The sequence below is a fragment of the Mus musculus genome, chromosome 3 (genome assembly GCF_000001635.26).
Source record: "Mus musculus strain C57BL/6J chromosome 3, GRCm38.p6 C57BL/6J".
NCBI lineage: Eukaryota > Metazoa > Chordata > Mammalia > Rodentia > Muridae > Mus > Mus musculus.
The window spans coordinates 19,662,217-19,681,123 of NC_000069.6; the positions used below are offsets into that span (position 1 = coordinate 19,662,217).

The 18,907-nt window shown below is 42.2% G+C and overlaps 1 protein-coding gene across 4 annotated transcripts in view; it reads left to right on the forward strand.

The window, feature by feature from the left end:
* Positions 1-18,907, forward strand: part of Trim55 (tripartite motif-containing 55) — a 48,241-nt gene that overhangs the window by 17,873 nt on the left and 11,461 nt on the right. The window contains exons 5-10 of one of the 4 annotated variants that reach the window (XM_006535489.4): positions 8,708-8,941; positions 9,191-9,213; positions 9,314-9,438; positions 10,540-10,781; positions 12,038-12,325; positions 13,544-13,631. In XM_006535489.4, the coding sequence (XP_006535552.1) occupies positions 8,708-8,941; positions 9,191-9,213; positions 9,314-9,438; positions 10,540-10,781; positions 12,038-12,325; positions 13,544-13,631 (1,000 nt within the window). The remainder of the gene's footprint in view (positions 1-8,707; positions 8,942-9,190; positions 9,214-9,313; positions 9,439-10,539; positions 10,782-12,037; positions 12,326-13,543; positions 13,632-18,907) is intronic. The other 3 variants (XM_006535491.3, NM_001081281.2, XM_006535490.3) reach the window with 3 other exon arrangements.

The following is an 18,907-nucleotide window of genomic DNA, read 5'->3' on the forward strand; positions in this document are numbered from 1 at the left end:
TTTCAGGTGTGAGCTACATACCTGTGCTCTCCTGGCAGTCATCATAAGGACCCTGAGGAGGAGAAAAATCTCCCCAATAGAGGCTAAGAGGCTGAGGTACTAACCACTCAGCTTTTGGGACACCCTCCTCATTGTTGTGTTCAGGCCTCTCTTATTACCTCTTATTTCTTTTTGTCCCTATTTCCCAAAGATAACAGTTCTTTGTGTGTGTGTGTGTGTGTGTGTGTGTGTGTGTGTGTTCTTATAAAATACAGATTGTTTTATATATGTGCGTCTTAGTTACTTTTCTGTTGCGAGGAAAAGACATCATGACCAAGGCAACTTATAAAAGTAAGCATTTAACTGAGGGTTTGCTTAGAGTTTTAGAGGTTCAGTCCATCACAATGATCGTGAGGAGCATGGCAACAGGCAGGGATGGCACTGTAGCAGTAATTGAGAGAGACTGAGCCTGGTCCTGGCTTTTGAAACTTCACAGCTGACCCCTATGACACTCCTCCTCCAATAAGGCCAGGCCTCCTAATCCTTCCAGAGAAAGTTCCACCAAGTAGGGACCAAGCATTCAAGTATATGAGCCTATGGGGACCATTCTCGTTCAATCCATCATACTATGTATGCCTTTTAATTTTACAAATGCTATTGCATGATAGTTTCTTTGTGTTTTGAATCTAGAATTCTGTTTATAAGATCCACACATATTACTATCAGCGTGTCCAGTGACTTGGTTTCCTTTTCTGTGAAAAGGGGGCAATCACACTTATTCTGTAGAGATTACAGGCTCAATGAAGATGCTCAGCACAATATCTGGCATGAAGTGTGAGGTCTTACTACTTTTCTATTATCAAGGCAAAATCTATCATAAGTCTAAGGCCATTTTCTAGAGGATGGCTTCAGGGCTTCAATTAGTTGTAATTATCCCATCTTAGATTTACACATCACCAAAATAAATTTCCTTTCTTCTCTACACTCATATTGCTAAAAATATCTTGGGTACTTGGAGATTTACTTTCTGAAGAAATATTTTCTTTGGCAAAGAGCCGAAGAGATTCAGAAATGAACAATATAAACTGTTTCCTCTTATTTACAATGAAGATCAGTCAGTCACTGGCCATGAATCAGCAGTCCACTGTGTGCTAGGTTGAGTCTTGTGTGTTATAAATAGCCTGTTACTTGTGTTGAGCGAGGCAATCTCTAGCCACCTCCTGAGACTCTCAATGGAGAGTCTGGCTTCCTGTCTGGGATAAAGACATCAAAAGATGTGTGGAAAGTCCTGTGGTCCACTGAAGTCTTGAGTGAGGGAAACAAGTTGATTCTGGCTGTGTTAGGAAGGGCAACAGGCGCTTTCACAGAGGCCAGCCAGGGTCTTAGAAGGAAGCAGCTGTCTCTAGCTACACTTGAGAGCAAGCCAAGAAAGTACAGGATTAAAGCTAAATCAGCAGAAGGTGTTTAGTTAGGGACAATATGAAGAGCAGCCAAGGTCAGAATTATCACCCTTTCTTACTGGTAATGACTATCCAACAGCTACAGATTTCTAACAAAGGTATATTACCACTACTTCCAATTCATTAAGATGTTGGTGGTCTTTAAACTTCTCACTTTCATACCAGGTTTGGTGACACACACTTCTAATCTCAGCTACTCAGGAAGGTGTGTCAGGAGGATTAGAAGTTCTAGAGTAGCCTGTATAAAAATAAATTAAAAATAAAAGCTGGCTGAAGATAAAGAACAATTTTCTGGTACACAAAGTCAACTAGCCCAGTCTCCAGTGCTTTGAAGAAAAGTAAACTCTCTCCCTGTTCATGTGTTTATTTCAGTTGTTGGACTTCTTAAGAAAATAAGATAAAAAAAAAAAACATCGTCAGTATAGGGTCATGCATATTGTGTAGGATATACTGGTCTAAACATGACTATTTTGAATGTCTACATTCATGTCTTATACCAGTACTTTCATGGGAAGAATAGTCAGGAGGAAAATACTAAAGGGCCAGGACTTTTAATAGCAGGACTGGGCTTGGAGGTTTTGTTTGTTGTTTATTTGTGGCAGTTTATCAGCTATATCCCAGGTTGGCCTTGAACTCATGTCCTTTCTCAGCTTTCTGAATACTGGGAATAGAGACAAGCCATCATGCCTGGCAATTCTCAATGCCTTACTTATATATTTCTGTGTTTCCCACTATTGCCGAGTGAGTCTGAAATTTTTAATAGCTCGTAACAACTAGTTGTAAATGAGCAGATGTGTGGCTATGCATGTGTTTCATGTGGAGATGATGTAGGGGTCATTAACTGTGATTCCTATGCTCTGTTTCAAAAGGATTGAGACCAGGCAAGCATCTACCTTTCACTCCTATAACCCCCATAGGGTAGTGGGAGATGGAACAACTTACATTATTTGTTCTTCAACTTCCCTGCTTTACAGTGGTGTAATAACACTGCTTCATACTGTTGTGATGATAAAATTGTGGTAAAGGGCACATTCAGGGAGATTAGCAGTATATGGTGCCACCATGAATCATCATGGACTATGCACACTTGTCTGAATGATAAGCTGACTTACTGGAGCCTATTGTAAATGATGTAAGATTATCAGGGTCCTGCTTAGTCAAAATGGCAAAGCTGAACAGCTCACACCAGGAAGAAAATTGCAAATGAATGGGAAGTTGGCATTTGCTCTATTCTTGTGAGAACTCTAAATACTGGTAGCAAGGGAGAAGAGCCTTTCCTGGACTCACGCTATTTGCAGAATGCAGTGAGCTAAACTTCTGCTCATCAAGCCACACCGTTTTCCTGAGTCTGTGTTCTCCTGCCCTTGGGCTTCACAGGGTTCACCTAGATCTTACATGGTCTGGACAAGCCCAGAAAAGCCATGATGCCAATGATATAATCAGCAAGCATTATATAAATGCCGTATGTCACATAACTATCCTCCTCACATAAAAGAATAGTGCAATTCAACAGAGTGAGCACCAGTTGGGAGATCTCAGACACTGGCCAATACAGAGTTACACTGATGAGCAAGAGAGCAGGCTGAGAGGGCAGGGCCTGAAGCTCAGCTTGTACCTACAATTTCAGTGTGTTCCTTTATTGGAAACATTCTGCTCTGTGTTCATGGAACTTCTCTAAGTGTTACTACCTGCAGCCTTGCAAACGAATGCTTGGGCTTGCTATCTTCATTTCACTTAAGATGGTTCTTTGTCCAGGACTAGTAACTTGATGTCTGGTTCTTCTTTGGTGGGGATGGAATGGGGCTTTTGAAGTGCAGTATCTCACTTGCAGCTGCATTTCTGCACAAGTGTGTCCAGATGGATGCTGGAGGAATGTGGTGGAGACATAAATGGGTGGTGGGATGGCAGTTGCTCAGTGACAAGTGGCCAGGCTCAGGCTCTATCTTCAGGCTATTTTAGACACAGAGCTGGACTCCTTACATGGTGAAAGCAGCAGTCATAATCGCTTTAGAATGTCTCTGCCATGCCTATGGCACATGCCTAAACTGGGTCTCATGTTTATGTCTTGCTTCTGTTGGTGACACTCTAAAACTGGCTGGGAATGGAGAGAGGAATGTTGTAGCCTAAAGAACATCAAAAATATCTCCACATTTCTGAGTTACAGGGTCTTGGAACTGTAGATTCAGAGAGACAGTATCAATTATCCAATCTGACCTGTCAACCACATACACAGCATCTTTTAAACAATTGTCGTGAGGTTAAGTGGTTCCCATAACTTTGGTGTTTTGAGGAGCATGTATGGTTCACTAATGGGTAAGACTGCTGATGGCTTTTCTCCTCCAACAGGGAGCGGCTTCCAGTTCGGTTCCACATTGATCATGTCCTGCAACCAATGTATGAGATCTTAATTCACTAGCTAAGCACACACATGCAGGGGCAAGGTGCATGTACACACACACACACACACAGAGAGAGAGAGAGAGAAAGGGAGAGAGAGACATACTTTCTCTTTCACACACACACACACACACACACACACACACACACGTTCATGTACACACATACAACATAGAAACCAGAGACATTAAAAAGATGAAAATGGAAACTATATGAAAAAATAAACTTACAAGTTCATTAACTATGTATCTTACTTAAATTACTATCTAGAGAATAGGGGAGGAAGAATGGGAAATTGGCCTTAATCTGTGATAAAGTTCTACAATAAAGAAGTATGGTAAAAAGCAAGGGGGAATTCTGGAAGAGAATAAGGTTTTGTGGAGAAGAGGGAAATATGATTGTGCTCATGTTTTTGGTTTTGTTTTTGTTTTTGTTTCAGGCAATAACCATCCTTCAAAGTTTCCTGTCTACAGACACATAGATACAGAAAATCTGCATTTTCCCATAAAAGGCCACATTTTTCCCATTCTATTTTTCATGTTACTGCACAGTGAGCATGGGGTGGGGTACAGGTTACTACACAGTGACCACTGAGAGGGGCGCAGGATACTACACGGTGACCACTGAGAGGGGTGCAGGATACTACACGGTGACCACTGAGAGGGGTGCAGGATACTACAGGGTGACCACTGAGAGGGGTGCAGGATACTACACGGTGACCACTGAGAGGGGTGCAGGATACTACACGGTGACCACTGAGAGGGGCGCAGGATACTACACGGTGACCACTGAGAGGGGTGCAGGATACTACACGGTGACCACTGAGAGGGGCGCAGGATACTACACGGTGACCACTGAGAGGGGTGCAGGATACTACAGGGTGACCACTGAGAGGGGCGCAGGATACTACAGGGTGACCACTGAGAGGGGCGCAGGATACTACAGGGTGACCACTGAGAGGGGCGCAGGATACTACACGGTGACCACTGAGAGGGGCGCAGGATACTACACGGTGACCACTGAGAGGGGTGCAGGATACTACAGGGTGACCACTGAGAGGGGTGCAGGATACTACAGGGTGACCACTGAGAGGGGCGCAGGATACTACAGGGTGACCACTGAGAGGGGTGCAGGATACTACAGGGTGACCACTGAGAGGGGCGCAGGATACTTACTACAGGGTGACCACTGAGAGGGGCGCAGGATACTACAGGGTGACCACTGAGAGGGGTGCAGGATACTACAGGGTGACCACTGAGAGGGGCGCAGGATACTACAGGGTGACCACTGAGAGGGGTGCAGGATACTACACGGCGACCACTGAGAGGGGCGCAGGATACTACAGGGTGACCACTGAGAGGGGTGCAGGATACTTCACGGTGACCACTGAGAGGGGTGCAGGATACTACACGGCGACCACTGAGAGGGGCGCAGGATACTACAGGGTGACCACTGAGAGGGGCGCAGGATACTACACGGTGACCACTGAGAGGGGTGCAGGATACTACAGGGTGACCACTGAGAGGGGTGCAGGATACTACAGGGTGACCACTGAGAGGGGCGCAGGATACTACACGGCGACCACTGAGAGGGGCGCAGGATACTACACGGTGACCACTGAGAGGGGTGCAGGATACTACACGGCGACCACTGAGAGGGGTGCAGGATACTACACGGCGACCACTGAGAGGGGTGCAGGATACTACACGGCGACCACTGAGAGGGGTGCAGGATCATATTTACAGAGACACAGGAAGGATTTGATTCAGCATGATTGACTATTTTAGTAGGTAGTGCATGCCTGTTCCTTAACTGACCTAAGAAAACTGACAGTCAGGGTGTTTTTTGTTTGTTGATAGAATTCTTGTGGCCCTGTCCCCAAGATCGAGGGACACCAAGTCCGCCACAGAGGGAGCAAAACGAATAAGTGAAACTTGCCATTCTAAAGCGTTTCCTGTGTGAACCACATTGGATTACTTAAAAATCATATTTTATCAAAGCTTCAGAGTTCCAATTAGAGTTTCAGGGGTGAAGGCCGAATTTTCACACTCCAGGGGAAGGTTTTTGGTTTTGTATTTTGTCACAGTCTGCAGAGAATTATGTTAAAGGCCAAATAGGCAAGAGGAGAACATGCCCCTTTTCTGTTAGGTATTAGATATGGCCGATCTAATCAATGGCCTTTGTTCAGTTCACAAACAGTTTATGTAAGTTTTAAATTTTTCATTATTTGGGCTGAATTTGGTGGTGCATGCTTTTAAACATAGCATTCCAGAGGCAGATGGATCTCTGTGAGTTTGAAGCTACCCTGGTCTAAATAGTGAGTCCCAGAAAGCCAGGACTACATAAAGAAACCTTGTCTCAAACAACAACAACAGCAACAGCAACAGCAAAGCAACAGCAGCAGCAACAGCAACAACAACAAGCCAAAAAAAACAAAAAACAACCAATTTTTAAAAAAATTTTTTTAACAGTTTCATGGGTATAATATACTTTGATCATATCTTCCTCCCAATATCTCTCCATGAATATTTTCTTCTTCCCAAAGCTTTCTCCTACTTTCTGTTTTTATATTATTGTATTCCCGTAGGTTGTTTGCATGAACTCATGTGTGGGGCTATTTACTGCAGCATGGACAACTTAGCAGTGGTAATAATTCTGAAAAGAATCTACCCTCTTTCCCAGCAGCCATTAACTGCCAATAGCTCCTATGTAGCAGAATTTTCCCCCAATTAATTTAAATATTAATACAAGAAGCCTATGATTGGACAGGGAAAAGGAAGGCAGATCTAAGAGTTTCAGAGACAGGGGCAGGGAGAGAGGAGGAGGAGGAGATAAGAGAAGAGGATGAACCTTATCCATGTGGCTTCATATAGCCACAGGTAGCTACAAATATCATAAAAGGATAGAATAATTGGGATAAGGTATAATCTAGGTGGGAAGCTTGTATCATTATCAATTGGCTTTGAATTTATTGTGTGGTCATCTTGTGAATTGAGAAGTTATAGATATATAAAACTGACTGATAATTATAAGTTTCTAGAGTTTTGATTTATTGGGTTACAGGGATTTGTGACAGCTAGCATCAGGGGGTAGATGACTAGAAAGGTGCAAGCGCCTCTGAGTCAGGCGAACTGGAGCTGAGAAGACCGCTGCCTGGGGCTAGCCATAGAGGCAGCGAGACCACCGGGGCCAGAGAGTAGCCGGCACTAGTGTGGGGTGGTGCCATTTTTAATATTTCACACAACACTCCTAAGCCAGGGTAAAGACTCAGAAAACCTCTTCCCCATAAGCAATGTTAGCAGCTCAGTCTTGTTTAGGTCTTGACAAGTAACTATGCTTCCATGAGTTCAGGAGTGCCACAGCCATGTCATGTCTATGAGACACCATTTTATAGCATTCCTCCAGTCTCTGACTCATATTCTGTCCCCCCTCCCCCGCTCCTCTCCTCTACTTCTATGATGTTCTTTGGCTTTGAGTAAGGGAGTGACACTTAGGGCCAATCAACCCCCACTTATTCTCAACACTTTGACCAGTTATGAGTATCTACATTAACCAGGCCCACTACCATGGGAGGAACTAGACACACTCTTACTGAAGTTTAGGAAGCTCATGACTGGTACTATAATCCTGATCTAAGGGTCATGTCTGGGGAGGTCATACACCCTAAATGGAAACCTACTATTCTATCATTTGTTTACAGAATGGGGATGCTAATATGTATGTTTATACTTATAGATTAGATTGTACTGAACTGCCACACTTTGTAAATGTGAGAGTCAGACTTGCAGAAGGAGGAGGGGGGCTTTCTTTCAACATTTCCCTCTCTTTAGCAGATGTAGATATGTGTGGTGACTATATGTCTCATGAATTTATGTTACATCACAATTAACCATCCAGCTCTCCCATTCATCTGCCTTTGGTTTTTTCAGCTCTAGGAGTCTCGGTGTGTGTGTGTGTGTGTGTGTGTGTGTGTGTGTGTGTGTGTGCGTGCGCGAGCGCGCCAGTGTCTTAAGACCTGACTGTTCCTGCATCCAGAGCCTCAGGGCTGCATGTAGGTTGAGATAGTTGGTTATTTTGCTTCACTCTCCTGCTATGGCAACCCAAGTAATTTATGTCTGACACCTGTGAGCCCACCGGGACCTTTATCTCACACTCTTTCAGCTCAGTAAACCTTGTTTCCTTTGTTGCCAGACCGTGCTTTCTACTTATGTCTTGAGTATATGTATATGTGTGTGTATAGATTGATAGATAAATAGACATAAATATAGTCATTCTTGGAAATAGACTCTGGGTCTGCCTAAAAGTGCAAGTATGCTCCACAAATGCACACACACACACACAAATACCTTTGTATCCTGGCTTTCACCCTTTTATTTTATATGCTTGAGTGCTTTGCCTATCCCCACAGAAATTGAAATTAGGAGAGGACATTGGATGCCCTGGAGCTGGGGCTACAGATTGTTGTAAGCCACAATGTAGGTGACAGAAATTGAACCCAGGTCTTTTGTAAGCATAACCAGCACCCTTAACTATCAAACCATCTCTCTAGCCCTTCTCTAGTTGTTTAATGGTATGTGTGTTGGTTTGTTTTTTGTTTGCTTGTTTAAAGGTGGTTTTTTGGTTTTGGTTTGTTTTCGTTATTCTATTTCCACTGGTAGATATGTGTCACAGGTGGTGACTATTATGGAATTTCAGAAAGTTAAACAATGATATTCCGCTTTCAAAGCTTTGCCACAGTGTTTACACCTACAGAGACAGCCGAAGTGGAAAGAAAAGTGCATGCCTTCTATAGATAAATACTCTTGTCTCCTAAAATGTCCAGCTGATTTTCCTCACAACCCATTTGTAACCCTGGTTAACCCAACTAACAGGAGTGCTGCAGAAAGCAGAAACAGGACCTGTGTGAGAAATTTGATCACCTATACGGCATCCTGGAGGAGAGGAAGACTGAAATGACCCAAGCCATCACTCGAACACAGGAGGAGAAACTGGAACATGTCCGAACTCTTATCAGGAAGTATTCCGATCACCTGGAGAACGTATCCAAGTTGGTGGAGTCAGGAATCCAGTTCATGGATGAGCCCGAAATGGCAGTATTTCTGCAGGTAATGTTTTTTGGCAGCAGAGACCCAAACCCGAAGGGTGGGTGCTGAGAATTAACTGTGATTACATTTTCACTCTTTTCTCATTTAAAAGCCTATTCCATTAACTAAAAGCTTCATACATTTGATATTAAGTAGAGAGGGTGGCATTTAGGACCCGAGCTAGGAGATTTAGACTCACAAGTGGAGGAATTAAGTTTCACCAACTTCATGCAAAGAATTCAAGTAAGCTCCTCTCTGTTGCTTTCACAGAATGCCAAGACCCTGTTGCAAAAGTGAGTACTTTCTCTTGGATTGAACAGCAAACTTTAAGTTTTTACCCAAGGTCACCAGACTTGAAACAGTAACAGGAAATAACAAGTGTCTTTACTACAGGATCGTGGAAGCATCAAAGGCGTTTCAGATGGAGAAACTAGAACAAGGTTATGAGATCATGAGCAACTTCACTGTCAATCTCAATAGAGAAGAAAAAATTATCCGTGAAATTGACTTTTCTAGAGGTGCGTTGCTTCTTTGACTATCTGTTTCGAAGGGCACGTGTGCAAGAGCTGCCAGGTAAGCAGAATGGGGGAAATGTGCAAAACCCTCCAGAATGGACGCGCAGACCTCCACAGGATCACAAACCAGCGTGACCCTCAGTCTTACTACAGGATCACATGGCCACTGACTGTTTATTTTTATAGTATTTTAATGTCATTCATTATCAAGAGTTTGACTCTGGGTAATGAAATCATTAATAATTGATAAGGGATGATAACTCAACTTCAAATCCACCATGTAGTGTGAATCATATTGGTGTAAAGGAAAACGTTTAAATGCCAGTTGAAAAGAAAACACAGAAGACATCTGAGCTAGGTATGACAGTCCCTCAACTTGAGAATGAGATAGAAACAAGTCACAGAGTTGGTTGTAGTGTGGAAATAGGATAGGGTCCATGAGCTATAATTGTGTCTTTCACTTTTGGCTCAGAATTCCCATTCCTAGAAATATCCTGATGAAATGCTTGAGGGGAGACAATAACTCTGAATTTAACACCAGTTGTTGCTGCCTTGAGTCATAGCAATGTAAAAGAGAAATGCAAACAGTACTGGGCTAGACCTCCAGCTATGCCATGAAATTACACCAAGCCCCATAGACACAAGTTTACAGCCAAATCTTCATAATAGATTATTATGATTTATTATGATTTGTGCTTAATTATATTTATTATAATGAAAAGTGAATGCATTCACTGAATTAAAATAAACCAGTGTTTTCTGATAGGGAAGAGGGTTGCATTTCCATTTAACAAGACAGAAATAAGTAGGAGAAAACCTCCTCTCTCCAGGAGCTTATAGAAATGCTGGCTATGTCAGAAATATGATCTGTAAGTGAGGTTGTGTGCGGGACAGGGCACACAGCTTCATAGTGGGGATAAAAGCAAAGCAATGGTTCTTTCATATTTGCCCTACCAAGGTGCATGTAAGAACCACAAGATTTCAACATCGTAGACCTGGTCCATTGTTAAGTGTCCCTAGGCTTGTAGTTGTTAGTTTTTAACTGTTTCTATGGCTACCATGGTAGTAGTTAATAAAAAGTTTAAAAATATCTTATCTCTCTAGAAGAGGAAGAGGAAGAAGATGCAGGAGAAATAGATGAAGAAGGAGAAGGAGAGGATGCAGTAGAAGTAGAAGAGGCAGAAAATGTTCAAATAGCATCTTCAGGGGAAGAGGAGAGTCTGGAGAAAGCTGCAGAGCCCTCTCAGCTTCCCGCAGAGCTTCAGGTCGCCCCAGAGCCACTACCTGCTTCCTCTCCAGAACCGTTTTCATCCATGCCACCTGCTGCAGATGTCCTGGTGACACAGGTAACCATTCACTAGTCCCTTCCTGCTAAACTACCTTGCTGCCAAGTTCTCTAAACAACTTATTCTGCTCTAAGAAAAAGATAACTGTGTGACATACTTGTTGGTGGCAGACAAGAGGAGATCAGGACAGTTACAATGCCAGAGAGAAATGCCCTCTAGATGGCTGAGAAGGCTCATCACCATTATTATGGTTAGCAAGATTTAATTTAATGCCACTTTTCTCCCAACAACACTTTCAGATCTGAGGCAATCTCTGTCTGGGGGGGGGGGGGGGGGGAGGAGAAAGAGAGAGAGCAATAAGAGTTGCTCATGAGAATATAGAGTATCTTTTGTTCCTGAGTACAGTGTAGAAATTATGCTAGGTGAGAAATGACAATGATTCTACTTCAGAACCTTGACTCTTGTGTCCATAATGGAGGAAGTAACTAGAGAAGGCACAGCAGGTAGCGTAGCTCATCCTGAGGCACCTTTTCCTTCTCCTCGGAGAGCAAGCAGAGGGAGCTTGTTTTCCCATTTGTTTGTCACTTGAAGAAAGTATAGTCCAAAGTCTTTGAAGAGGCACCTGATCAGCTTACTCAAGGCTTTTAGAGGCCACTGTCCTGTCTGGGGCTTTATGTGGACTTCCAGAGCACTTCCGTTCCCAGAATCCCAGTCGTTGCATGTGCTGGGAACAACAGGCTCATCAAAAATTCTGGTTCTGCTTCTGTGGGCTGAGATTGTTGACAGAAAAAAAAAAAAAGAAAAGAAAAAAAAAAAAAAACCAGAGAACTCAGACATGGAATTCTATTTGGTACTCTGTCTCCATAGGAATCCAGGATATAACGATTTTTATTTCCCAGAATTGTGAACTTCTGAGTATCGCAGTTGCATTGACATTGAAAGTAGGGACAACATTAATGAGCGTTGGGTTTGATCAATTAGGTCAGTGTTGATTTTTAAAAATCAGGTTTTGGAACCCATTCATAATGCCAGAGTTAATTCTGGTCAATAACTTGCCATACGTGGTATTGCATATACAACATTTCACTCAAGACTTGTGCTTTGCTCCATCTGCTCTACCATCTAGTGGAAGGCAAGAACAGAAACATGTAGGTGCCAGTCAGAGGCACAGCCCAGTGATGAGCATTTTGCCCCAGCACCCCAAAGAGCTCAGGGTGTTCAAACCCAAAGGGAAATGACACCAACTGCTCTTTCCTCTTTTTCTTCTTCTTCTTTTTTTTTTTTTTTAATTTGCCAACCCATCTCTTCTGATTAAGGGGGAGGTGGTGCCCATTGGCTCTCAGCAGACCACACAGTCTGAAACTTCAGGCCCTTCAGCAGCGGAAACTGCGGATCCCTTGTTTTACCCTAGTTGGTATAAAGGCCAAAGCCGGAAAACCAGCTCCAACCCACCTTGCACTCATGGGAGTGAAGGTCTGGGTCAAATAGGGCCTCTGGGCATTGAGGATTCCAGTGTGCAGTCCGCAGAAGTGGCAGAAGCCGCAACCAATGAGCAGGCAGCAGTGAGTGGTAAGGAGTCTAGTTCAACTGCAGCTACCTCTCAGGTTAGTGTTGACGCTCTTGTGTCTGTATGCTTTACCACACTTGCGCAGCCCTGCTGGAATAGGCATATCCAGAGATCAGAGGGAAGCCACTGCCCTGGGAAAATGCAGCACTAGCTCATTCTCCATGGCTGGCTTGCACTTAAGCATTCTACTCAAGAGTAAACAAAGAACCAAATGATGTGGATTCCCTTTGTCCATGGTGTCCCCATCCAGGAGATGAGGTGCAAACAAGCCTAGCCCTTAGGCATGCTGTGCAAAGCTGTTTTATTTGCAATGACTGGCTGGCTGGTGTTGCTGGTTCCTTGTGAAGTTTACTTGCCCTTACTCAGCCTTTATGATCTCCCCTTGGGCTTCTGAAGACTAATCACCTGCTTTGGAGTCATTCCTAGCAATCACCAAGAAACATAGTTGAATTAGTTTAAATTTGCTTTGTAAAATAATCTTGGATTTATGTCTTCCAGAAATGCACTTGCAATGGTTAGATAGCCTTGGCTTGATCAAACCAGTGCTTCTTAACCTTGTGTTCCTCCAGGCAGGAAAACACAGACTTTCCTGTATTTTTATAGAAACACTGATAAAAAAAAAATTAATGATATGGCCTGATAAACGTTTACTTTTATAATGAAAATTTGAAGTCCAAACCTTCCTTCTAATGCTTCATTAGATGTTTGTGTGTCTCTAAGAGCTGATAGAGCCAATTTTCAGTTTCTTCCGGAGGAAGAATGTTAGTCAGGCAGACTCCTAATAATGTGTGTGAGGAGTGAGAGTTGCTAGACAAGCTTGTGCGAGTCTGTACTCCTCCACCATCAGGTGTCAATGAACAGTGAATAGCATGAGTATCTTGTACCTGCTCAAGTGGACCCAGTCTCTCCAGGTGTCAGAGGGACATCAGTTTGAAGAGTTGAGTGCCATGCTTTTGAATAATTCACAGATACAAAATAAATGACAAAAATAAACTTTGCAAAGTAACCTTTCCAGGGCTAGTTGTAGTTTAAAAACAAGAAACAAAAACAGATGAGATAGATTGATTATTTCTAGACCCTTTAGGGAGATTTCTGTACTTGATGAGGAAGTTATTTTCTTTAACAGTTGTACAATATCTCCACAAGTAACATATAGTAGATCTCCCATCCAGTGCAAAAGGTTTGTATAAATGATATGTCTAAAAGAAATTATTTGTGATGATGTCAGTGAAGATTTCTTCTTGTTTTCTCACAGGAGTTAGCAATCTGCCTAGCACTTCTGGCTTTTCTTATTCTCTACTACATCTGGAGTCAGATTCAGTGCTTGATTTTTGCTTTAATGGGTAGGAAATATTTTATTTTCCATTTACTAACATCTCATGTATTTTCTTTCATAGTGTTCCTCTTCTGTAGGCTCAGAGATGCACTCCTCAGAAGCCTTGATGTTCAGCCATCTAAAACTGTTTCACTCAAGGCCCCAAGCTCCCTCCCTACAGTACAGGGGCCCATGCACTGTCTCAGAAAGACTCCCTCCATTACCCTTGCATGGAGAACCTGACGCCATAGACAATTATTCAGTATTCCAGTAGAGATGAACCCTCCTGGTGGTCATTAGAGGGGTCCAGCTCAGCAGAGGGAGAAGTAACAAAGAACCCATTCAGGAGCATGTAGGTCTAATGTAGGCTTAGGAGCAGCATTCCCCCTGTCTTCCCAGAGATGCTCAGGAGGCGCCCTGTCGAGAATGCTGTTCAGGTCAGACTCTGCACTAGGCTAGGACTAGGGGATTTCTCAGTTTTCTTAGAACCTTTATTCTCTTCAGGGTCTTTCCTTGGAGAGGAGGTCTCTGAGAATAAGATACTGCTTGTGTAGCAGTCATTAGGTACATGGAGCGAAGAGACAGGCATTAATAGGCACATAAAACCATAAGAATCTAAATCAAAGAAAAGCCATCATTTCATTCAACAGTCCCTTCCTTATGTTTCCAGTTACACTTCTCATGGGCAAGCTATGAGGTTTGCTTAGGGAGTGACATATTTGAAATTTGCCCACTTAGCAGTATTTGAAGAGCTCAAGGACATTCACTTTTGAGTGAAGAGCTCTACTGGCCTAAGCCCTTGCTCCGGGCACCCTTAGCCAAGTCCAGGATCCTTGGAGCTAAAAGGCACCAGCTATTTTAGGTTCCCTAACCTGTCATGAAAGGCCTCTCTTCTGTCTCATTAGCCATCTGCTCTGCAGTGGCTGTAGGATCTCTGTGTGTACCAGCTGTATCTGTTTAACTGTGTGAGCAAAACCTCCACCCACCTCATGTCTAACAGTCAGCTGTGAACTTGTATCCAATCAAATGTCCTGGTCATGCATATCATCTATTCAGTGGCCTGACTCCTGCTCTTCACGTTATCTGTGGTAAAATGGAATCATAGCCAATGGTCTCGGGCACAAGAACAGGGACAGAAAGCTACATGGTTACTGGAAGCAGGAGCTAACTGTGGATCTGAATAATTGTCTAAAGGGTTCCGGGCTATATTCCAAGAATGTTGGTTTGGAACCCTGTCACCTTGTATCCTTACAATATCCTCTGAGGCTGTGAGGGGGTGTCATGCTTCATGGCTGTATGCATTCAGCTACCTGTGTGGTGAGATGGGAGTGAGGCAGGAGGGGTGGGGTTTGATGCAGTGGTTTGATATTTGTTGTTGCAAAGCCGTCTTGATTGTAGAGTTTTATATTTGAGAAAAGGCATTTTTATGTAGCAAAGCTAACCTGATCATAATGGGAACCACTCTTGGACCCAGGAAATCAGACATAAACAGGGTTGTAAAGACCTCACAATGGTCCCAACGTCTGGTGCAACTTCAGTACACAGAACCACTAGATAACTATTGCCCAGTATACATTTAGCTTGTAATGTCACTCTGCACTCCTGGTCTTCTCTTTTTTTTGGCGGGGGGGGAGGGGTTCGAGACAGGGTTTCTCTGTATATCCTTGGAAGTCACTTTGTAGCCCAGGCTGGCCTCGAACTCAGAAATCTACCTGCCTCTGCCTCCTGAGTGCCGGGATTAAAGGCGTGCGCCACCATGCCCAGCTCTGCTCTTCTCTTAAATATCTTGAATGTGATACCAGAGCTGTCCCAACTCGCTGATGGTCATTAGTAGTAGTCCTAGGACAGGAGGTGTGTTGCCTCAGAAACCCAAGCATCACAATAAATCGTTCACCTTCAAGCTCACCTCAGCCCCAGTGGCTGAGCTCTAAACCCTTTAAGGTGGTTTATTCCCAGGTATTTTCTACATATTCCTTGTAAATCCCACCCTTGACTCCAGAACACAAGCAGATCATTCTTACATAATCTGGTCATGGAAAAACAGAAATCAACTCCCTCTACACTGGGGGAGGGGCGTGAATGTGCTACTCTTTAATAGATCAAAGGTGGACTGTTACCATCCTTGTCCCCATTTTCTATGAAAATTATTGTTTTCAAATGTTGGATTCATCCCACTTGTCGACTCACATTTTAAAAGGTGCTAGTTCTTACCCTTTGCAGGAAGAACTTTGAACCTTCTCACCTTATTTCTGCTAGAAAACTGTGCAGAGACCCAGAGTTTGAGCTCATGTTTACTATATGTTTAGCTGAAGCAAAGAGAGTAGAAATAACATTTGATGCTCTTCATATGTTTATTTGAAATTTGATTTTTTTGGGAAAACTTTTTGTGGAGTTTTTAGAGTGTCATGCAATGTGTTTTGATCATATTCTGCTCTCTGCCAGCTATGTTAGAAAGTGAGGATGCTAGTGCTGAGACATTTGAAGTCCATTTCAGGATGTTGTCATAGGGGGAGTCATTCAGAGTCAATGATAACCACACAAGATGCCCGGCAAACAGACAATTCTTTTCATTTCTCAAATTGCATTTTCTGTTGCTAAATTCTCACAGAAACTGCATGCTTTCATGCTGATTTACAAATATCTCCCTAGATACTTATTTATAGCTCAGTGGTTGCACGGGTGTTTTTCCTGCCTGTGAAGCTGTAAACTCCATGCAACCTGTGATGTCTGCCCCATGTCCATGTGAGGGTTGCTAAGATCCCATGTCTCAGTAGGACAAAGGCAAGATGTACACGTTAGAGGCAGTCTGATGCGAGATGGGTGAAAATGTGTATTTTTTTAAAGCCAGCCTTCTTGAGCTATACATATACTAAAGCTCAGCCATTGCAAGTGTACACTTTAATGAGCTGTGACAATTTTATGTCATTTTGTAGCTATCAATACAGTTATTTAAAATGTTTCTGCTACCTTTCAATTTTACCTGGTCTTTAACAGTATTGATTCAAAGACTAAATGACTGTTATTGACTTGGTAAATTTACCTTTATCGGTTCTGACTTATATTCTACGTAAGAAACATTGCTTAATTTTAAATCACAAAGACTTACTCCTATGTTCTATAGTGTTTTATAATTTTAGCTTTTAAGTGTTAGTGGAATTTTGTTAGTCTGAATATATAAGGTAAGACTGAAGGGTTTTTTGTTTTTGTTTTTTTCCTTTTTTGGTTGTCATGAACCTGTCATGACACATTCTCTTTCCCTTTTTGAGAGACTCCCGCTTCCTTCTAGAAATGTGGTTGGTTGAACCTGCATGGGCCTCTCTCAATTCTCTTTTAGGCCATTTTTCTTCATTTTCTTCACTAACTGATTATTATTGTGCTATAAAAAAAACCTTCAAATGAGTAAGTTTGTCACCTTTGACCTGACTTTAAAATTATTTTTACTATTTATTAGTTTTACTAATTTTTTAAAGAATTAATTTGCAGTTTTATTGGTTTTCTTGATCTTTGGCCCCTTTTCTATTATTTATTGTTTGTCTTCTTGTTTTCATTTTTTTCTTATCGTTTCTTATCTTTATTCTCTCACTCGCTCTCTCTGTCTCTCTCTCTTCTTAATGATGAAAGCTTCATTTGTTGATTCACTATTTTTCTTGTTCTGCAATATGAATGTCCGGTGCCATAAAGTTCATTGCTTTAGTTGGCTCCTACGAGTTTTAACATGTGTCTTTTTAGTTTTCTTTTAAACAGTTGTTGATTGGTGTAATAATTTCTTCACTGATGCATGGGTTATTTATGTGAGGGTTGATGAAGTTTGAGACATTGGGGATTTCTTTTCCAGATTTTTTTTTTACTATTTGATTCTATTTGATTGTGTTATGAAAACAGAATTACTCTAAATGCTTCCATCCTTCTAAATTTATTATGATTTACCGTTCATAATGTGGCTGGTGAACATGCACATGTTCTGAGAAACACAAGTTTCCCGTTATGATTGCCTTACATTTTCTATAAATATGTCAAGTCAGGTGATTGATGATGTAGTTCAAGTCTACAGTGCTCATTCTTATTTGCTGTTCTCAGTTCTATTAATGGCTGACAAAGGAATTTTGAGAGCTCTTATTATACTTATGAATTTACTTAGACCTTGCAGGTCTATGAGGGATTTTCCTCAGATATTTTAAAGTTCTACTTAGGTACTTTCATACTTAACATTGTTATGTTTTTCTTCAACAATTGATCCCAAGAGGAAATACTTCTTAATAACAAAACTTATCTGTTTTCTGCTCATACTTGCCTGCTCTGGGACACCCCAGAGTGTAAATAAATGGTCTTTGTTCACATACAGGTTGTAGCTGCCATGATATGTTTAAACCTTAGGTGCTGGTAAAAAGGGAGAAGCCAGGAGGAGAATAGTGTTGAAAATTCTTGGGCGTTGTTCCAACTAGCAGTCTTCAGGAAAAGTTTCATAGTCTGGATCCAAAATGCCTGGTTTCCATTCTCCTATATCCATACACAGGGCCAAGGGCAGTACCTACGCTAACTATGATCTGGTGAACCGGTGGTTCTGTGGGGCTCTGAGCATTTTCATGACATACCTATGCCCAAGATTTTTCCTTAATTAATTCTGAGTAAGTACCCAGGAGTGGAACTATTAGGTTGTAGAGTTGTATAAATAACTTCACTAGAAACTATCAATCTGTTTTCCTCACAGTCTATTAATTGTGTCCTCCCACTGAGAATGTGAGAGTTCCAGGTCTTTTATCATCTTATCCAATGGAGTACTGCATCGTCCTCTACACTTAGCCATTGTAATGTACCTGTGTGTTCTTTCTTATGGTTTTAATTCACAATCTCTTGCCAATTAATTCTGTTTAGCATCATTTCATATGCCTATGCTTAAGTTTTCACAGAACTGCAGAGGCAACTCTGCCATGAGTAGGTGACTTCAAGCACTCAGTGGCCTGTTGACTCAGAAGGACTGATCCATAAGAAAATATAGTACCCTGCCCTGTTCCTTTGTACCATCTTATCAGAGACAAAGCCCCAGTAGCAATGTGGGTTCCCTGTGCCTTAAGGTTCATTATCCTAATATAGAAGAGAGTATGTACAGGTTAGATGCAGTGGCTCATTACAAACAGAAACAAAGGGAAAAGAGTCATCAGGGAAATGTAATTCATAACTGACTTGTTCTCATCCAGGATCTAAAAATGTACATGTTATTAAAATGACTCCACAGGAAAAAATAATGAAGCTGAAGAAAAAAAAGAGAGAGAGAAATGAGAAAGACTATGAAAGGGCACTGGAAGG